General features: G+C 39.1%; 2 protein-coding genes across 17 annotated transcripts in view; both read left to right on the forward strand.

The window, feature by feature from the left end:
* The window catches only part of GABPB1 (GA binding protein transcription factor subunit beta 1), a 975,210-nt gene that overhangs the window by 335,777 nt on the left and 619,723 nt on the right, over positions 1–19,710 (forward strand). The window lies entirely within an intron of this gene.
* The window catches only part of ATP8B4 (ATPase phospholipid transporting 8B4 (putative)), a 256,040-nt gene that overhangs the window by 136,028 nt on the left and 100,302 nt on the right, over positions 1–19,710 (forward strand). For 8 of the 14 annotated variants that reach the window (XM_082734772.1, XM_082734770.1, XM_082734766.1 and 5 more), the window contains 3 exons: positions 1,976–2,058; positions 12,254–12,412; positions 18,512–18,600. In XM_082734772.1, the coding sequence (XP_082590898.1) occupies positions 1,976–2,058; positions 12,254–12,412; positions 18,512–18,600 (331 nt within the window). The remainder of the gene's footprint in view (positions 1–1,975; positions 2,059–12,253; positions 12,413–18,511; positions 18,601–19,710) is intronic. The other 6 variants (XM_082734778.1, XM_082734777.1, XM_082734779.1 and 3 more) reach the window with 1 other exon arrangement.

The raw sequence follows: 19,710 nt of genomic DNA on the forward strand, positions 1-19,710 counted from the left end.
TTATGTGTGACATCCACAAATTAGAAAGAACTTATATGTCCTTTAACAGGTCAAACAAACTATCCATATCATGGAACACTATTGAGCAATAAAAAAATAATGAAATATGAATACATAGAAAAACCTGGAGAAATCTTCAGATGATTATGTTGAGTAAAAAAAGGCCCCTAAAGGTCACATACCATATGATTTTACTTATATAACATTCTTGAAATGGCAAAACTGTAGAAAGGGACCACTGATCAATGGTTACCAGGAATTAAAGATGGGCTGGAAGGGGCTGGGAAGTGGGTGCGTCTACAAGGGGTAACCTAAGAAATCCTTGTGATGGAAATGTTCCCCATCTTGACTATGTCAGTTTCAGTTGTGATATTGTGATATTGTAATACAGTTTTGCAAATGTTACCATTAAGGGCAACTGAGTAAAGGGTACACAGGACTTTTTCTATTCTTACACTGAAAATCTTTTTGAAGTTTGAAGTCAAGATAATGAAGCATGTTAAGGAAGAAAGAGTATGGCATGACACAAGATATTAACCAGGAGTCTTGGCAAATTTTTTAAAATCAGTAAGTTCTATGTGTGATTATGCTTTCCTTTAATTTTCCACATCTGAAGATGGAAGTGAGATATTGAAGAGAATCCTGAGGAAGTAACCTAAAATGATGATAAACCTTGCTGAATGACATGATGTGTAGAACTGGGTTAAGGAATGAGGGCTGTCTGGCCTAGATGGTGTCACTGAACGTTTCAATTATTTGAAAAATTTGTTTAAATGAATGGATTATGAAGTTCTTCTTGAGTATCTCAACCCCTACATATTTCTGCATCCTAGGAATTGATAGATTTGGCAATTAGTGATCCATGAGATTACTATTTAGCAAATTAACTTCAATTATATATCCAAATTAGTGTTTCCTGGAGAAAGCTAATTAACCAAAGGGTATTCCTTGGGTTGATTTCATGTTGTCTTAATATCATCGTGAAGTTCATTTACAGGAAATTTAAATTAAGTGCCCTCTCGAGTGCCTGCTTCTTGGTTCTCTAAATTCAGTTATTTCATGGTTTGTACTTACAAATGGTGATGTTTGCTTTTTACCTACCACTTGTTTCCCTCAAGAGAACAGTAACCCTTGTGGGGGCAGCACTGAATCTCATGGGTGACTATGGTATGTATTCAAATCAGTATTTGTTGACAGAATGAACTCACTGCTAAACACTTCCATAAAAGATAGAACTCTGACAGATGATGTTAAGCTACAGTAGAAGACAATTAGGTTGAACTCAGTGAGAATACTGGCATGATAAGCCCTTGTATGCAAGATGTGAGCAATGGCCATAGAATTATGACAGCTGGTCATTTCATGAATACCTCAGGGCCATCCATCCAATGTATGTGTGGTTCTGCCTAGAAGTAGATGACCAGCTCACTGTGACCTGCTGAATTACTGTCTGGTTGTATGATCCCAGACTTATAGGATTTTTGGCTTGATTTTCCACGAGAAAGAAAGCTGTATTCCTTTTCCCATTTTAATTTCAGCTACTGTGAAATTAGCCATGACCATCTTTTACAACTAAAATTCCTATGTAGATAGTAGACTCCAGAGTGATACTGGCCTCCTTTATCTGGCAACTGTGTTCCCATTCCTAATATGTTTTGTAACTCATGCATGATGTCTGAGTGGATTTGAATGAAACCATATTTATTATATCCTCTGTTCTTTCAAATAACAAAACAGATTACTGTTTGTTGTTATAGAGATGTGCCATGTGTGGAATGCCAACTCTTAGGAGCATGCAAAGCCCTGTCCACTTTACCGAGTCCACTTGACTGAGAGGTGTGAATGACATTTGAAGGGCGTTTCTTGAATCTCTTGTGTTGGATTTTGCATGTGCTGCTCCCGCCTGATTACTTTATGTAAGATGCTTTTGGGCTGTTCCATATAAAAATTCATGTCCTGTCAATTAATTTCACAGGGAAACAAACCTTAAAGTCCGCCACGCACTATCAGTTACCTCAGAGCTTGGAGCAGACTTTAGCAGACTTGCAAAATTTGATGGTAAGTGTTTAAAACTGAAAAACAAAAACCTCAAAACCCAAAAGTCATAGAACTAATTATTCGAAATCCAATTCATGTTCCTTTTTATTTGGTGGAAGGACATAAAATTCTGCAGGCATCAAAGCCTATAATCTCTTCTCACGCTAAAGAGTAAAAATGTTTACCAAGGGGATAGTGGCTTTATAAATTCATTGTTCATTTCATCCTTGTTCCCTCTTTGGTAGATCTCATTTCCTCTAGTCCCACAGTACCCTTTCCTTGCCTGACCTTGGCCTCTCTGGGGCCCTGTGCAGATTTGCTGAGCATGAACACAGTCCACACTTATATTTCTAACACTAGGTGTAGCCATTCATCCCTTCTCTGGCTCCTTAACAAAGACCAAATCCTGGGACACCTGGATGACTCAGTGGGTTAAGCCTCTGCCTTTGGCTCAGGTTATGATCTCAGGGTCCTGGGATCGAGACCTGCATCGGGCTCTCTGTTCAACAGGGACCCTGCTTCCTTCTATCTGTCTGCCTCTCTGCCTACTTGTGATCTCTGTCAAATAAATAAACAAAATCTTCGAAGACCAAATACTAGACTACAGATATCACCAAGATGATAATCCAGCCTCATGTATTTCTGTATCGTGCAAAATGCTCAGCATAATGTCTTAAATGTAGAAAGTATTCAGGAAGAACATTCTGGTTTATTAATCAGTCACTTTTTATTTTAGACCATGGTTTCCTCATCACCTTCTTCGCACCACTCAACCCAGTCCCTTCTTCTCAGCATGGGGAAACATTTCTGCCTGTTCTATTCCAGCTTGGTCTTTTTCTTTTCTGTTAAAGCTCTCACAGAGAAACAAAATCCTTCAGAAGTCAAAGGGAAGAACCACTAGTGACAGGACTGTAGGCACCGTGACAAGCTTTGGGAGAATCTCTGGGGTCTTCCTCCCATTGCTCAAGTTTTACACACTTGTATGTCTGGCCTTGAATATCAATATTTCCATATAGATTGTTTTTTTTTTAAATTTTGTTTTATTTTTTTTCAGTGCTCCACATTTCATTATTTATGCACCACACCCAGTGCTCCATGCAATATGTGCTGTCCTTAATACCCACCACCAGGCTCACCGCCCCCCACTGCCCCCAAACCCTCAGTTTGTTTCTCAGAGTCCACAGTCTCTCATGGTTTGTCTCCCCCTCCAGTTTCCCCCAACTCACTTCTCTGCTCCATCTCCCAATGAACCATGTGATAATTGACTCTCTCTGCTTGACTTATTTCACTCAGCATACTCTCTTGTAGTCCCATCCGTGTTGATACAGAAGTTGGGTATTCACCTTTCTGATGGAGGCATAATACTCCGTTGTATATGGGACCATATCTTCTTTATCCATTCAACTGTTGAAAGGCATCTTGCTTCTTTCCACAGTTTGGTGACTGTGACCATTGCTGCTATGAACATTGGGGTACAGGTGGTCCTTCTCTTTATTTATTAATGAATCTTTGAGTTCGAGACTATCATCCAAATGTTTTCTTTTGAATCCACCAAAGAAAAATGTGGTCAAGGGTCTTAGCATGATCCAATGAGTTAAAGTGCAGGCAAATTTTTATTATAGCTTAGAGTTTATATTGCCTGTACTTTGCATTCACCTATAAATTCTGCCTGGATTCTGTTAATATTTTGATCTCTTAAATGAGTGCTGTTATAATACAGGTTTATAGAAAAAAATACTCCTCTAGTTTGGAATTTAAGTCAGGGGAATAGCCAGGAAACTTTGAATTGCCCAAGAAATATTTTGATTAGAGTAATACAAATTACAATATTTTCTACTAAGTAATTTTTTCAATGAGATTTTACTGTTCTAAGAATCCAACAAAAGTAAGTTGTGTTCATGAATCAAAATACTAGCTTAAAATATTTCATGGAATGTTTACGAAGTCCTAAAAGGGCAATCTAAATATAATTTCCCATTAATAATTTCTTTCTTGGCAGAACTGTACATTTTTTCCTCTATCAACCTATGAAGGAGTAAAAATTTATGCTTTTTGGTTTTCTTTAACATAAAAAGGCAGAAAATGCTTGTTAAAATTACCTAGTTTACTTTCTCTGATAGTGGCACAGACAGCCTCTACTGTGGTTCAGTTCAGCCAACCCTGAAATAGTTGTGTAAACAGTAGAAGGTTATTTCTTGCTCATGTCACATTCTGAGATTAGGTCAGGCAGCCTTCTCCATCTTAGACCCATGGTGCCTAGACTAATGGCCTCTAAGGTTACCACATTAAAGCAATGACTAGATGAGGGGACATGCTGACTTTTATCTGCTTCTTCCTCTCACGTTTCACTAGCCAGCATGAGCCACATGGGCCTGGCCTAACTGCAAGGGAGGCTGGGAAATAAGAAGGAGGTGTATTTGTTGAGCAATGTCTTTACTGTACTCTCCATGAACTCTGATCATAGGTCACTGCCAAGATAGGGTATCAAGGGCCAGGATGGCAGAAGGTTGATTTCTTACATGCAACTGCGGGAATGGAGCCACGAATCCTTCTTAGTCAGAATATGACTCCTCATATTCTCAATCCCCTCTACCCCGTTCAGCTTTTTCTTTTTCTCATAGCAGATATCACTACCTGACATACTCCATAACTTGCTTATTTTCTAAGCAAGTTTCTATTGTCCATCTCTACTTTGTTTTGCTCGCTGATAGATCTTTGTTTTGCTCACTGATAGATAACCCATTCCTAGAACAATGCCTAGTGTATAGTAAGTGCTCAAGAAATACTTGTTCAGTGCATGAATAAATGGTTGCAAATACCAGAAATTAGAGGGCAGGATCAACATCAGGCCCCAGAAAGCCGGGGAAGAGGGGCCCAAGGTAAAGGGATTGGGAATGGTGGGTGGAAAGATGGAGTGAGACAGAAGCTTCCTGATGGGAACTTGCAGGATAAAGCAAGAGTGCTGGGTCCCCTCCTCTTGGAAGATAGGCGGCTGAGAGAGGGATCATCTGATATGGTGGTTTTATAATGTCTTTTCTTCAGAATCTCTTTTAAACAAAATTTAACACAGAAGCCCAAAATGTAAGCCCATACAAGTGGTGCTGCTCAGACTGAGGCAAGAAAACATTTCCTCACCTAAAACAGTTTCTTTCTCACAGATGGGGTATCCTGAAAGATTAAGAAACTTGCTTATATATAAACTAGTCTTTTTAAATATGTCATACAATTTATTTTTAAAGTGTGTTAACAGTTATTACTAGATGTGGCTTGAATTTGCTTCAGAGAGCATAGGTAACTCAACAAATATATCATATAATTGTTTTCTCAAAGACAACACAGACTTCTCTTTTTTCTTCTAGTCATTTATACTTAAACTGTGGTCACTTCTCAGAAAACACATAATCCCAAATTCATAAGGCTGGTATACTTCTGGGCTAAGAACCAGATTTTTGCTGAATTTGCTCTTCCATTCTTAAATTTTGGGTTGAATTTCAATCTACCTTAAAGTTTAAGGCAATATGGTATTTTATAGGTTTAATTTTGTTAAAATATAATTTCCCGTTTCCAAGAAAGCATCTTGAAATGGATAGAGGGATTAAGGGGAAATGAATTAGATACAATATACAAATTAGATTTCCCCTATTAGCAGCCAAATTTAAAGCCCAAGAGGCTGATGTAAGATGTGGTATGGAAAGTCTTAAAAGAGATGGGACACTTAGTAAACACTAAATTCTTCCCATGAATGCTCTTGCTTTTAAGCCCTAGTTTAGGCATGTTCTTTTCAGCATCTCCCTGAATCTCGGACACATGCAGTCACATATTATACACTGTATACACACATTTCTTTACCCAGGCCACTGTTTCCTTCCTTTCTTCCTTTCCTCTCGTTTGGCATTCTTTCTTACTGTTTTCATTTTCCTCTTACTTATGTTAGCTCTGTACATGCATTATCTAGTTTTCTGTAATTCTTCATCTTTTCTCTTTCCATCCCTCTGTCCATATTAATTAGCTTATGAAGTTTATTTATTAAGCATCCCCTAGGGACAAGATGCCATACAAACTGTGTAGGATTATAAAATATCTCCATATGTATTATCTGGTTTCTTTTGACCTTTTACTATGTTCTTTTCCTACTCCCTCTTTTTTTTTGTCTTCTCTGTCTACCTTTGTTGTAATGGGTATCGGTAGATTTTAGGTTTTCCTCTGGGGACTAGAAAAAACTTCCTTGAGTCATGGGAATTAAAACCACATACTGCATCCTTTAGTTTAAACTAAAAGCATGATATCAACATTGTGTACATTTGGAAATGCCCTGACTAGCTGTGGCATGGTCTAATAGATGAGACAGAGATGTGAGGCACACCCTTTCCCATGCTCTGTCTGGGCTAAGTATATCTTTTAGCTTGTGACTTCTGGGCAAATCTGGGTATGGTATTATTTTTGCTTCTAGTTACCATGTGGTTTTTCTTCTGAGGCTTGGCCAGAATACTTTCTCTAGGACCAAACTACAGCTTTTTGTTCTTGAAGCATAAGTGCACATCTTCTACGTATTTGAAGACCTCAGTTTCCCAATGCTATTCCTAGAGAAGTCCCCACTGTGGACCCTAAGGCTCAAAACTGAGAGGGGGAGGGCCTTAGGATATCCCTTGTGAGTCTCCCTCGCTTCCCATCTTTGCACCCAAACCCAAGGATAGCGTCTTGCTGGTGGCTTCCTTAGGGCTTTCATTCATTCTTTTCTTTCATTCATTCTCTCAGTCACCTACCTGTTCATTTACTTAGTAAATGTATCTTTAACATGATGACAAGGTATTAGCTAAGCCTGCAGATACAGTGGTTGATAAGACAGACTCAGGCCTTGCATTCATAGAGCCCAAGCCCAGCAGAGAAGACAGACTTGAATAAATCCTCGTTCCCAAAGAAGCCTTTAATTAGGTAAAGGTCCTAAAGTTCTCAGGCCTTCAGCATGAGATTGACACGAGGCACTGTGCTAAGTAACTGCACACATTATCTTATGAAATCCTTATAACTCTGAGATGAAGAGATTATTATTACCTCCAGGTTATGGGCGAGGAATCCGAGACTCAGATACATTGAATGCTTTTTCCAATGCCACATGGTGACTAAGTGAAGGAGCCAGAACATGAACTGAAGATTGCTGGCAAAGCCTATACTATGGAAGGCCATAAGAGGCTGTAAACTACAAGAAAGGCAGCATTGGGGGGCACCTGGGTGGCTCAGTGTGTTAAAGCCTCTGCCTTTGGCTCAGGTCATGATCCTAGGGTTCTGGGATCAAGTCCCGCATCTCTGCTCTCCTCTCCCTCTCTCTGCCTGCCTCTCTGCCTACTTGTGATCTCTGTCTGTCAAATAAATAAATAAAATCTTAAAAAAAAAAAAAAGGCAGCATTGGAGAGGGAGGGGATTAGCATGACAACTTAGCCAGGATCAGGATAAGAAATAAATTTTAAGAATACTCTGAATCTAAAGATACAAAATTAATTACCAGAGATCCAGTCCATCTAGGACTCAGATGGCATCATATTTTTAAAGAGCAGCAATGTTCTCAGTGATCTTGAATGTCAGGATTCCTGACAAGATAGTATAGAAGAGTTGGCCAAATAAAGGAAAGTACATACAAGAGAGTTTTGAGTTTTGGTAGGTAAACCTTTTTATTTAAAAAATTATCACATAAATATTTTCATTTATTGAAAACATCAGGAAATAACTGATACATTGTTAAATTTTGTAAGAAAAAAACTTGATCTGATATTAGAACAAGTATAAAAATAGAGTGAGCCTCAATTTTTCATGTTAAAGTCTTACGCAGATAGAAAAGGTTTTTATAAATAAGTAACTGGAGATAGTTGTCAATTATGCATTTATAAACTGGACATTTTTATGCCTTGGGGAAAGCCCTAGATGTAAATTATCCAAATGTGTTTAAGAATCTGTTGCATATTCTTACTGACTGGACTAGGATCTGTTTTTTTGCAGCTTATGACAAGTTTACATATTTTGTATGACTCTTAATACTGAGTTCTGAATCAGGGAAAGGTTGACTCTTTATTTCAGGAATCTTTGTGTATTTTGTGGTCCTTTCTAAAGAATAGCATGTGTGTAATTCAAATACACAAACACAAGCATGTCTTTTTGGTTAAAAAAAAAAAAAAAGCTTGATTAACATCTTAAGACTTTTTACTTACTAGATACTTTCCCATTCACCTGGACAGAAGCACAACCCAACTAATAATTTCTCTCTTTACTGCTAGCATTTATATGGCAATTATGGTAGCAATGATGGGTGGCTGAAGCTTGAAGTTTGAAGAATGAAGAGGCTTTAGAGAATAGAAAGGTGATACTCTTCTTTGTAAGAAAAATATATATATATTTATCACATCATTAGAGCAACAATAATGGGCATTCTTTTTTTTTTTTTAAAGATTTTTATTTATTTACTTGACAGACCGAGATCACAAGTAGGCAGAGAGGCAGGCAGAGATAGAGGAGGAAGCAGGCTCCCCGCAGAGCAGAGAGCCCGATGTGGGGCTCGATCCCAGGACCCTGGGATCATGACCCGAGCCGAAGGCAGAGGCTTTAACCCACTGAGCCACCCAGGCGCCCCAATAATGGGCATTCTTTTAAACTCTGAGAAACTCTTGACTGGAGAAACTCTTGTGGCAATGATGATGATGTCTTGTTCAATAGATAATTTGCCTTATTAAAGAGTTGCCATGCAGATAATCAAGAAATATTGTTAATAATAATACATAGAAAGAAATAAAGCCAGCTTCTCTGGAAAATGATGGAGTATTGGGTACTGAGTTCCATTTTCATGATAAACTATAGATTTCCACTTTGAGATAATGCTCTAGCTGAAGAAGGTTGATAGGTTGATAATCAACCCCCAACCCAGAGGACTCAGTTTAGAGTGCTGAGGGAGGTTGAGAATGATATCTTGTGAATTTTGTTTAGGATGGACCTAGAACATTTCGGTGTGATTGTGAACTGAGTGACTTGATCTCTGCTTTCTTGTCTGTTCTCTTCAGGGGGCAAACAAGTAAACAAGGTAGTTTGATGATATTTCTTTTTCATTATTGACATGATTTTTTCCCATTTGCTTTATCTCCCATTTAAGATGTTTAGAGCACAAAGTCATGTTTTCAGTGAACAACTGTCTGAGAGAAAATGCCGTTTTTCCTAAACTGTCTTCTCATCCATTGTCAAACTGTTTACTGCCTCTAATTCTTCTAGGATACTATTAGGAAAAGGTAGAAGGGTCTTACATTTTCCCCTACTCCTTATTGTGCTTTATGGTTAGAGTATGTATTTGATTGCTTCTAATGCACTTTAAAGGTTCTCACTTTTGTCTCCAGATCTATTTGTATCTTTTTAGAGTTAGATCAACCTAAGCCTCCCAAGATGGCGAGGCTGTTAGGCCTTCCAGTCCTCTTTGTCATTATTACCATGGAAATATACCCACTTCTTTCATTTATCTTAGATCTACTTTAGCTCCCCTCTCATTTCTGTACTTCTCGTAAAGCCATATGAATTTTTTTTGCCGTCTCTCCAACAAATATTTATTGTGTAGTCATTATGGTAAGTTATGGAATAGAGAACTTAATACAGTGCTCCCGTCAGAGGAAACGAGTCACTCTTTCTTAGAAAAGGGAAGAATAGAAGTTTGGAAGTGTTTGACGCTAACAAGCCCAAGAAAGGGGAGGCTGAGCACTTCTGAAGACAAAATATGTAGTTTGGCTTTGTCCCCCCCAACCCATTTTGTTTTGACCAGGGTCTGTATTTAGTACTTAAATCAGTGGGACTACACTCTGAGAAAGCCTGAATTGGGGCTTGGCCTTCAAGAGCTTAGGCAGAACACTTTGGCCTTACTGCCTGTTCCTGTCTAGAACCACACCCTTGGTGTCAGGCCAGAAGTGGATGAGCCTTGAGGCTAGGGAGGAGTGAGCCAACATGTTCAAGGCTGTATTTGTCTCCATGTCAGTCACTGCTTGCGACAATAAAAATGACCAAATGAGCCTGTTTCTTATATTCCTTTTGGCAGGGCCTGGGTATCATGTTGTTTTTGCAGAAAACACATTTTTATTTATTTATTTATTTATTGGTGACCAACTTTGAAGACTTGAGAAATTGAGTCTTTGGTCAGAAACTAGAATAAGTTCTAAGGGTTGCTCTCACCCAATATTTTTGTAGGTTTTGCTGGTGATATTAAATTTAAGCTTCTGCAATTTTTTTTTTTTTTTAGATTTTATTTATTTATTTGACAGACAGAAATCACCAATAGGCAGAGAGGCAAGCAAAGAGAGAGGGGGAAGTAGGCTCCCTGCTGAGCAGAGAGCCCAATGCGGGGCTCGATCCCAGGACCCTGGGATCATGACCCGAGCTGAAGGCAGAGGCTTTAACCCACTGAGCCACCCAGGCGCCCAAGCTTCTGTAATTTTTAAGAATTAAAATTATTGGTCAAGAAGAAAAAGGTAACGAATTCTTAGAATTTAGAAGAAAAATCCCCTCTTCCACAACCTAATTGTCCAAACAAGTTGGGCCAGCTGAAGTCAATCTCAATTTACTTTTTAATATGAGTGATAGGCTATAATGGGAGCAACCAGAATTTAACTACATCCCTTTGTATGAAGAATGACTTTGTACAGGTTGTCTAGCCTTGCCCACATCCTCTTGCCAGCACTCTGATGTACTGGTAGATGTCTGGGAAGTTGCCAGAGAATGTTGTTGAGTTGGGGCTGTTTAGGCAGCAATTTTGTTACAACTGGGGAGGGGAAAATGGAGTTTGGAAAAAGTAGTCCTAAGGGCTGGAGTCCTTCACTCCTTTTTGTTTCTTGTTTGTTTTTATATTTTTCATGCAAGATCCAATGTTAGTGATCTGGTTGGTCAGGAGTGATCAGGCCATGTGAAAACTGGCTGCTGTCATCTCTAAGAGCTTTAAAAGGAACAAATACCATTGCAGGAAGGAAGGGTGTCCATGGAAGCCCCTAAGTTCAGGTGCTCAGTCAGTGGTGTGAGTACTACAGAGGGTCTCTAGGGTGGGCTGGTCTCCTTTCTCTTCAGTCAGTGCTGAAGACTTCTTTCTTAAGTTTCAAATGTCATTCTTCAGGTTCCAACTTATACTTTTGGGTTTGATTAAATCCATGTATTTTTATTGTTCTTGAGAGGTGCTAATCTCACCCCTGAGTTGTGTTTGAGCCCATCTGGATCTATCCACTGCCTTCTTTTTTTATTCCTTCCTCTTTTCCTTCATCTCTCCCTCTGTCTTTCAAGTCTTAGTGCTCATTTCTTATGAAAGTTTAACCCCAGCCATTTGTAATGCATACGTATTTAATCTAATAGTTTTAGGTTGTGACAGGGTCCCTGCAACATTATTTCTGGTTTCGCTCTCTGTCAAAAGAACTCCTACTCTGAAAGTGTATTTTCTTGTTGTAATAATGGAACGAATTGATTTATTGATTTGGAATGGGCATACCCTTGGTTTGGAATGGGCCTGGAATTAAAAAAAACTAGAAATGTCTTCTGGCCAGGTTGGGACAAGTTATATGGTAGCTTTGAGGGTCCCCAGAACTCTGCATCTAATCAAGATAAGAAGCATACAACAGCTGAAAGGAATCACATGCATTCTCAGACACATGTGGCATACAAGGCCCAGGTTTCCAGGGGGAGGAACATCATAGGACCCCCTCCCCCACCCCCGAATTATTGATGATGAGCCTAGAAAGACCTAATTAACTTTGGTTGTGAAGCTGGAAGTGTGCCATCTTAACCTATTTGAAAATTCACATTAAGTAAAAAGAGAGGAAGAAAAACTTTTAAGATAATCCCTGCTTTATGTTTTCAGAAATCATTGCTGCAAACTAGACGTAGAGGGAGTGATTTTTATTTAAGGAAAAAAAATCCATGGCTCTCAAGTTTTTCATTCTTACTTGAAAGTGCAGAAAGCTGTGTTAAAACTCTTGATAGATTTCCATCTTTGTACCCCTGCCCTCCAGAAGACTGCCCCCGCTTGCCACCCCCGTCGCCACCAAGCTTATTTTTTCTAGCACAGTCTTGTATACATAGCATTGCCCTGTCAAAAAGAGAAGGAAAGTAAAAATATGCTGTGTATTAGAAGGAGGGTGGTAACACAGTATGGTGGACTGCTAAAGAGAGTTTGAGGTCAGTCATAAACAGGGTTTCGTTTTTGTTTTTTATTTTACAGGGATTGTTGTCTGTGAGGCGCCCAACAACAAATTAGATAAATTCGTGGGAGTTCTCTCCTGGAAGGACAGCAAGCACACACTCAACAATGAGAATGTAATCCTGAGGGGCTGCATCCTGAGGAATACCAGCTGGTGTTTTGGAATGGTTATTTTTGCAGGTACCGCTGACTGCCCTGGGTTGGTTATGGGGGAGCCTGTCCTGAGGTGTGCCTGGGCTGTCTTCACCTCTCCAGGTTGGATGAGGAAGGTGCTTTTGTTCCACTCAAGGTGCTGCTCTGGGCTGATAGCAGAGGGTAGCACCACTGCCCTGGGAATAGTCTGGACTGGGTGGGGGCTGCTGTGTGAGGAACCACTGGCATTAGGAACCCATTTTTTTTTTTTTTAAGATTTTATTTATTTTTTTTGACAGAGAGAGATCACAAGTAGGCAGAGAGGCAGACTGAGAGAGAGGAAGAGAAGCAGGCTCCCCCTGAGCAGAGAGCACAATGGGGGGCTTGATCCCAGGACCCTGAGTTCATGACCCGAGCTGAAGGCAGAGGCTTTAACCCACTGAGCCACCCAGGTGCCCCCAGGAACCCATTCTTAAGGGGTGCTTGGGCTTTAGTTGCTTGGTAGTTGCTAGATACTGTTTAATTTCTCTTTCTTCAACTGCATCTCTATCACTCCCATCATGTATATATGAATCTATCTGCCTTTAAAGTGGGGGAAGTGTGTGAAAGAAGCCCCCCCGCCCCACATTGCTCTGCTGTTAATTTTGTAGTTTGCAGAGGTCAAGCGACCATTTTGGAAGAGATTTCTTGGAGATCCTGCAATCATTTCTGTTTATACTCTGTAGCTTCTTCTACTATTTGTCAGCAGCACAGTGGGGCCTGGAAAGACTGTGCAGGACAGAAGGGAGGGGGTCGGAGGCTGGGAGGGAGCGAAAGTGCCTTTTACTCTTCCTGCTGGCCAATTTTCCTGTCTTGACTTTATCTCTACAGGCCAAGGTGGCATTCTTCTGCGAAGGAAGCTTACAGTAGCTTCATTACATAAAGCCACTCAGATTGTACTCATGGCTTCCATTGCCAGCCCTTGATTTTTAAAAATTCTGTTTATTATGACATCAAATTAAGATGTGTTTTGGGTCCATTGACTATATGTGCAATCAGAATTGGAATGTTTTTCCTAACTGACTTTCCTCAACAACAACAAATGTTTATTAAAGACTCAAAAGTGTTCCAAACCTAGAAAAGTCCTCTCAATTTCTCCTAAATACTCTCAGCTGTGGGTTTCAGCAAGGCTCTCCCTGCTTGGGGTATTGCCATTGTAAGGTCTTGAGAAATCCCTAGAAGGATGGCAGTATATGGGCTTTTATCTGGGGATGCATCTGCTTTCATGATTTGCTTATCAGATGTTTTTACTCATTAGGGAAGTAAACCTATGGTCACATATTTTCTTATTTGCATCTTTCTTGCATTAAGAAAAAGAGCTAGGCTTAGATATTAGCCTCCACTTATCTTCCCACGTAAGAAGGGGGAGAATTTTTGAAACTCCTTTAGTGGGAAAGGTTCTCCTGGTTTGGTTCCTGTCATCACAGAAGTTGGCTGGTGAGAGGGCTTCATCCCAGGAATGGGTTATAGCTCAACGTTGTGTTTACATTTTTGTGAACTTGCTTAGAATGACTAATTCAGGACTATGGCTCAATTACAGCATGTAACATTAGGACAGCTGTGTGAGCCACTCAGGGGCCATGTATTTCTGCATAAGTTTTGTTCTGGGAGAATGCGCCTACATAGAAGGAAGTGGGATGGTAAACTGAACAGGTCCCCCTCCCCTCCTCAAGAAGTGTATCAGAAAGCTCCCAGAATTAGGATTGGACAGAGCTGGGTTCAGATTTGTTTACCAGCTGTAGGATGTTAAGCTTTAGTTACTTAAACTTCCCAAGCTTTAGTTTCTTCTGCTATAACATGGGGATAATGAGTGCATTAGAGAGTCACTGTGAAGACTCAGGAAGAACATTCATATGGCAGAGGATGCTTGACAAATACTACTTTCTTTCCTTTCCTTCTTCTTCCATCCAGCATCAATTCTGGGTGCACTGCCTGCTTCAAAGACTGAGGAATGGTCTGATGTACTGCTCTTTGATTCTTGGCATGCAGAGGTGGGGGAATATCCTCTGCTTTTTGTGTTATGGTTAGATGTTCTTCATGAGGCAGATATTTTTAAAGCAGAGAATGCCTGCATTGACTTTAGTCTGGGCATGAATGTTAACAGAAAGCTTAGCTAGAACAGTGACAGGTAGAGGAATGGTTGGTTTGGTCAATGTCAGATTTGAACAGATGAGTGTCTCAGAACCTCCAAATCTTAGGACATCTAATTTGGAGAACTAGTTCCAGGTGAACACTTAGATCTTATGAAAGTTATCCTAAATGACTTATTAACTATTCTTTCTCTATTACTCTTATTATAACTATCACTAAGGATTGTGTAAGGAATATAGTTGACATAGACATGGTTTACTCTACAAATCTATAATTTGCAAGGGTCCAATATGCATTAACAGCCAGGCCATGCCTCCCTAGTAATAGCTTTTCTTTCGCTCAAGAGAGGAGGAAGTCTTGTTTCTGAGTGGAGGAGATGTCTTTATTTAAGAAATTCATAGGAGTCAGCACCAGTACAGTAGATTTTTTTGTTGGATGTTTTTCATTTGCCCCTCCAGGTCTACTGTCCCATTTTTTCACTCTTCTTTCTGCCTTGGGAAGCTGATTTGTATGGTTTACACTAAGAGGTTTCCTTGAATTTTGACTTGTAGTTAGGCTCTGTCATTGTAGTTAGGCTTTCTATTCTCATGGAAAGAGGTCAAAGGTAGAAAGCAGACTGAGATCCTGGTATTTATTCCCCCAGACTTCCTCCGGAAGTAGTCACTTCAGGCTGACTGGGTACTTCAATCTAAAGTCACTCACTTCCTTTCTTTCTTTCTTTCTTTCTCTTTTGAGTTTGAAAATGTGAGTTTTATTTTATTATTTATTAACATATATTGTATTATTTGCCCCAGGGGCACAGGTCTGTGAATCATCAGTCTTCTACATTTCACAGAACTCACCATAGCCCATACCCTCCCCAATGTCCATCACCCAGACTCTCCATCCCTCCCACTGCCCTTCGCTCTAGCAACCCTCAGTTTGTTTTCTGAGATTAAGAGCCTCTTATGTTTGTCTCCCTCCTGATCCCATCTTGTTTCATTTTTTCCTTCCCTATCTCCCACAAGCCCCCATCCTGCCTCTCAAATTCCTCTTATCCAAGAGATCATATCATTGTTAAAGTCACTCTTTCTTAAAGGCTGCAAACTCTATACTGTCCCTTAGGGTCCAGTAACCACTCCCTTCTAGCTTAGATAGAGAAACATCGTGATTGCTTCTAAGTCTTTGGTTACTGCATGAACATTTTCTTCCCTTGCAACCCCACCCACAGTTTTGTAGAGTCCCTTTTGAAATTTTTTTTTTTTCTCCAGTTATCCTTTTCCAGTGTGTCATCTATATCCTGTTTGGAATCTGAATGAGTCTTAGTCTTAAATACACATTGATTGAATGAGTCCATGAATTAATGAATTAATGGAGCATTTCATATAGTTTTTAAAATAGTGACAAAGAGCAAAGAACTTCCGATGTAGCTATATCTGGGTTTGAATTCTGGTTCTGATACTTACTAGACAAGAAATCTTAGGCAAGTTACTTAAATACTTTAATTTTGTGTCATTATTAGTGAATTAAGGGTAATAATACCTAATTAATTGGATTTTATTGAGTGCGTACTATGTGGCAGGCAATATACTTCTTATTAGTTTCTGATTAAGAATGTGAGCAAAGACAAATGAAGTCCATTCACTCTTGCGGTTTTGACTCCAGAAGAAGTAAGAGACCTTAATCTCAGATATTTGTTGTAATGAATATATAACCTCAAACTGAGATAAGTGCTCTGAAAAAAAAAAAAAAAGAAAAGAACATGTACTCAAACGAGTTTGTCATAGAGGAATATAAAGAGAAAGAGCAAGCTAATTAAAAGTCACATCGTGGACCATGTCCCTGTATCAGGACTGAAAATGTTGAGGTTACAAAAACAAAAACAAAAACACAACTTAAGGCCAGTGTGGAGTATAGAGAACATGGACAATATAGATAGACATGTGATGAGAGATGTGGATAGGATCTGGACCATAAAGAGCCTTGTGGTCTGTATCCAGAACTTTGATCTTTATCCTAAGAGCACTGGGAAGAAATTGTTAGGTTTTTCAAACAGATGTGTGTGTGTGTGTGTGTGTGTGTGTGTGTGTGTAGTTTGAAAAGTTCAGTATTGCCCATGGTATTTGTAAGGTTGGTAAATAGCAGGTCCTTGAATGAGTAGGTCACTGGGGGTTGGGTGGGGTATGGAGAGTTTTGATAAGAACACTAGATCTGAAACTAGGCTGAGTAATAAGTAGGAGCTGAGAAAACAGAGGCTGCTGAGTACAGAAATTCTTTCAAGATCTGTGGCTATGAGTGGAAGAAGAGATGTGTGAATTAGCATCTGTAGATATATTTAGACAAATGATTAAAAACCCCTAGGTGTGTTCTCTGCTGCTCTGTGTGTATAGGTATGCCTAAGAAATATAAAATTTTAGTACAAAACTGGGGTCTTTGAGTATTTCAGCTTTTACCAATCACAAACTTCATTTTCCCTTTATGATCTTTACTATACAAGAAATGCTTCCCACCCTCAGTGTCCATATGATTTTAATAAACAATTCTGAGAAAATGTGGGTGGTCTCCTTTACACAGCAGTAGTTGGGAATAGGACAGTGGGGTATAATTCCATCTTCAGACTGAATTTTATGAGACCCCAGTCCTTGCTTCCATTTGTATTTTAAGTAAATGAAAGTCTTCTAAGGATGTGCTCATTCTTCCCTGACTTTTAGGATGGGATAAAATTTTACATGTGCCTCTCTCCTTTAATTCTTTCAGTTTTCCTCTCCCCTATATTAAATGGCTACATGGATTGATGACAATAAGGAGAAGATGATGTGGAGAGGAACAAGAGAGGAATCAGATATAATTAAAGCTTAATTGCTTCCATTTAGTGGAATTTCCTTAGCAATATATTCTAATACTCTCTTTTGTTAATCATCTAGTTATCTAACTCAAAGGCAGATAATAATAATTCTTAGAATTACCTGACAGTGGAATACAATGCAGCCATCAAAAGAAATGAAATCTTGCCATTTACGACGACGTGGATGGAACTAGAGGGTATCATGCTTAGGGAAATAAGTCGGTCAGAGAAAGACAATTATCATATGATCTCCCTGATATGAGGAAGTTTAGAAGCAATGTGGGGGATTTGAGGGGGTAGGAAAGAAATAAATGAAACAAGATGGGATCGGGAGGGAGACAAACCATAAGACTCTTAATCTCACAAAACAAACTGAGGGTTGCCAGGGGGTGGGGGTAAGGAGAGGGTGGTTGGGTTATGGACATTGGGGAGGGTATGTGCTATGGTGAGTGCTGTGAGTATAAACCTGACAATTCACAGACCTATACCTCTGGGACTAATAATACATTATATGTTAATAAAAATTAAAAAATTAAAGAAGAATTACTTGAGCAAGGGACTTAATGAAAATGAGAAAATGCATTTATCTGAAATAAAGCTAACATAAGATTCAATTCCTGTCCTTACAAAAAATGTATATTATCTGCACACTGTGCAATATACAATAAAGGTTTAACTTATTTGCTGATGTATTTATTGTTTGCATTTATTCTAGTTTCTCCATAAAGGCACCCCAGATCTTTTTGAGAAACAGATCCAGAATTTGATTGCTGATTTTAACTTTCTATTTTTGATCTCATTGTTTCGAGTTATGTTTATTACTGCATTATTTTTAACATGTCAAATTATTCCTCACTTGGATTGGCCTGTTACCTTTCATTTCTTCAACTAAAACCACAACCATACACAGCTTTTTGAAAAAATAGCATTTCTCAAACGTTTCAGCTGCAGGTTCTATCTGGATTTGTCCTATTCCAAGGAGACCCATTCTCTTGCAGTCTCCAGGGTTGTTACTAAGCTACCAGTTGAGAATCTTATATAACTTAAAAATGGCCCATGTTCTTAATAAAAGTTACATTATTTTGAAAAACATGTTATTCTCCTTTCAGAAACATTTGACATGATAAGAAATACTAATGGTAGTAATACATCATTAAATCGTTTTAAAGTTGCTATTTAATTTTTTTTGGCAGGTCCTGACACAAAATTAATGCAGAACAGCGGTAAGACAAAGTTTAAGAGGACAAGCATTGATAAACTGTTGAATACTCTAGTACTATGGGTAAGATACTATAACAAAATTAGGGGAAAACACTTGTCATTTTTATTTTAATATATTTCTTACATATGGCTGGGAATTCTTTCAGAATCTTCATTCTTTTTGTGTAATTTGTTTTTGGTTATTTTGCTTCTGGGGCCTAGTTATGTTGCCCTCTACTTTCTAGATTATAATTTCACAACCATGGGTGGAATTTTTCATGAGAGGGAAGATAGTGTTTATGGAGGCTGTCATGATCTTGCAAGTTCTCCATGTTTCAAGTATTTGTTTTTAAAAAAGAAAACATTATTTTTGAGATAGTTAGGTCCTTTTGTTGTCTTACTTTTGCTCATGTCCTCTCAACATAGCTTGTGGATGGAGCTGGCTTCATGGGTATGTGACCTGTGTACTTACACAGGTTCCCCACTCAAATGGGCCTCATACTTGGTTTATTCGCCTGTTGCCATGTAGAAATTATCAGTAATTTTTGAACAAGGGGTCCCGTATTTTCATTTTGCACTGGGATCCACAAATTGTGTAGCTGGTTCTGCTTATGAATCTTCTAAGGCCCAGGTCACAGTTTTCCTCCTTTGCAAAACTTCTGAACCTCCTTAACATGGGATTATTTCTTTCCTCTGAATTTTTGTTCTTTTCTGCATTTTTTGAAATTTTTTTCCTACCATCCATTTATCAGACAGTTGACTATTCCTTGCATGCTACACTTTTGTCAGTTAATCTTGTGCTTCCTCACGCTGTGCATCTGATTGTTATCTGACATTTTGTGTAATACTGCTTTGCCTCCTTATATTGGAATTAAGTTGGAAGACATTGACTTTAAATATGAGGACAGTGACTTTGAACCAAGCCCCTCCCGCCACCCCAATCACAGACTCACAATCAATTATAAAGAGTCTGAGTTCACTATATATTTATTTGCCTAACTGATATAAGATAGTGGGACTCTGAATAAAGAAAGAAGGACATGAACTCTTACTGGGCACAAAATACTGGGCAGGCTCTGTGTTTTACATTTGGTGTCCTCAGAACTGGGCTTTCCTCCCACTATACCCATCCCCTTGGGGCAGAGACTCCAGGGCCTAGGGGACGTGCTTAGCTTGTGTCCCTTCCTAGAAT

This window comes from Mustela nivalis, assembly GCF_964662115.1.
Source record: "Mustela nivalis genome assembly, chromosome: 6".
Lineage (NCBI taxonomy): Eukaryota > Metazoa > Chordata > Mammalia > Carnivora > Mustelidae > Mustela > Mustela nivalis.